Raw genomic sequence first — 1,757 nt, forward strand, 5'->3', positions numbered from 1 at the left:
TAATATCACCGTAACGATAGTAGAGTACAAACAATTAAAATCCTAATCCTATCTGAATTTCATAAATATAAAATGCTCTCTTAAAAAAGAAAAAATTTAAAAAAATTTATCTACTTTTTTACATCTTACCGATTACGAAAATGCCTATTAATCGAACAATGCCGAATTCCATGTTATTATAATTGAGAAGAACGTTTGCTAGATGAGCTGCGAGAAGAGCATAAACACCTCCACTGGCGCCAACAAGGTACACATCCGTGTCAAATACTGAAGTACCCAAGGAACCTGAACATAATAAAAAAAATTTTATAATCTTGTATTTTTAATTCATATAAATTATAATATAATATTATTTAGAATGCTACAATGTTAAGAACAACAATATTAAATTACATATATCTTCATTATTATTAAGGATAACAATATTGTAAATTGATCATATTATAAATTGAAAATTTTTATTGTATTATTCTCACAACTTTTTATTGTTATTTTTTTTATAAATTTTGTTCTTTATATATCAATCTAATATTTTAATTATTTTTCATTATTATCATCTAAAATTAAATTCTCTTTCTTTTAATAGATTAATAATATGATTAATTAGAATAACTTTGATTGTTAAGATTATTGATATTAGAAAAACATTTTTTTATTTTATAATATTTTGAACAGTTTTAGGTATGAAACATTTTAAATATTTTTCTGCGTAACAATGAAGAATCATTTTGTAGAAAATGAAATTTCTTTGCTAAATCAAAATCCTCGAAAATTTTTATGACAATTCTAGAGAAGGAATATCATAATTATATAAAATTTTAATTAAATGTAAAAAATAATTCTTGTTCTGTGCGATATAGCTTGTATATATGCTATTTCACAAATCTATTCAATTGTAACAAGCAATATTGTTTAATAAAGAACATGTGAAACATATTCACACACATGTGAAATAATGTATGATATATTCATGAAAAAAATTAAAGTAAAAATAGAAAAAGCAGTGAAAAATTATTGTAGACTGTGAAATCACAAGTATTATTATCAGAAAATTCATGAATTCAGAATGAATATAGTGATAACTGAATATATTTTAAATAAATATATGATAATATATTCATAATATATGATGATAATGAATATATTTCAAAATAATAATATAATAATATGATTGTATAAAAAAATATTATTTATAAAATAGAATTCGAAAAAATTTATAATTTAAAATAGATAGTTTTCAATATCAAATTATTTTAAATTAAATTTAAATAAATTAATTTAACAATTTTTATATATTTTTAAAAATTCTTTTTTATGATTTACAATAATATATATGAAAATAAGAAAAATTTTTATATAATTAATTCTCAGATACTGGGATTTGAAATAATCTTATTTATAATTTATTTTAATTCAATTTGAAAATTCATATATGATATTATAATAGTATAGTATGTATAGTATATATGTATAGACATTGATATTGATATTAATTTGATATTAAAAAATATCTAGTTCCAAAAAATTTAAAAAAAGTTATTTTAATATTTCTGAAAATATAAAAAAGAAGAAAAAATCAAAACGTTATTTTATCAGTTCTTTTGAATACAATACATTTTATCAAAATATTTTTTTATAACATATAATTATACAGAATGTTCATAAAAATATGTAACCCATTCTTTGGAGAGTGGATTTTAGATCAAAATAATTAAAAAAGTTCATATATATATATATATATATATATATATATATGT

The 1,757-nt window shown here is 18.4% G+C and overlaps 1 protein-coding gene across 1 annotated transcript in view; it reads right to left on the minus strand.

Moving 5' to 3' along the window:
• LOC102677520 (protein rhomboid-like) overlaps positions 1 to 314 on the minus strand; it is a 4,003-nt gene extending 3,689 nt beyond the window's left edge. Inside the window, exon 1 of the mRNA XM_006615733.2 lies at positions 130 to 314. Within this exon, the coding sequence (XP_006615796.2) occupies positions 130 to 172 (43 nt within the window). The 5' untranslated portion in view covers positions 173 to 314. The remainder of the gene's footprint in view (positions 1 to 129) is intronic.
• Positions 315 to 1,757: the final 1,443 nt, after the last annotated feature.

Source organism: Apis dorsata, unplaced genomic scaffold, assembly GCF_000469605.1.
Source record: "Apis dorsata unplaced genomic scaffold, Apis dorsata 1.3 scaffold_232, whole genome shotgun sequence".
NCBI classification, from domain to species: domain Eukaryota; kingdom Metazoa; phylum Arthropoda; class Insecta; order Hymenoptera; family Apidae; genus Apis; species Apis dorsata.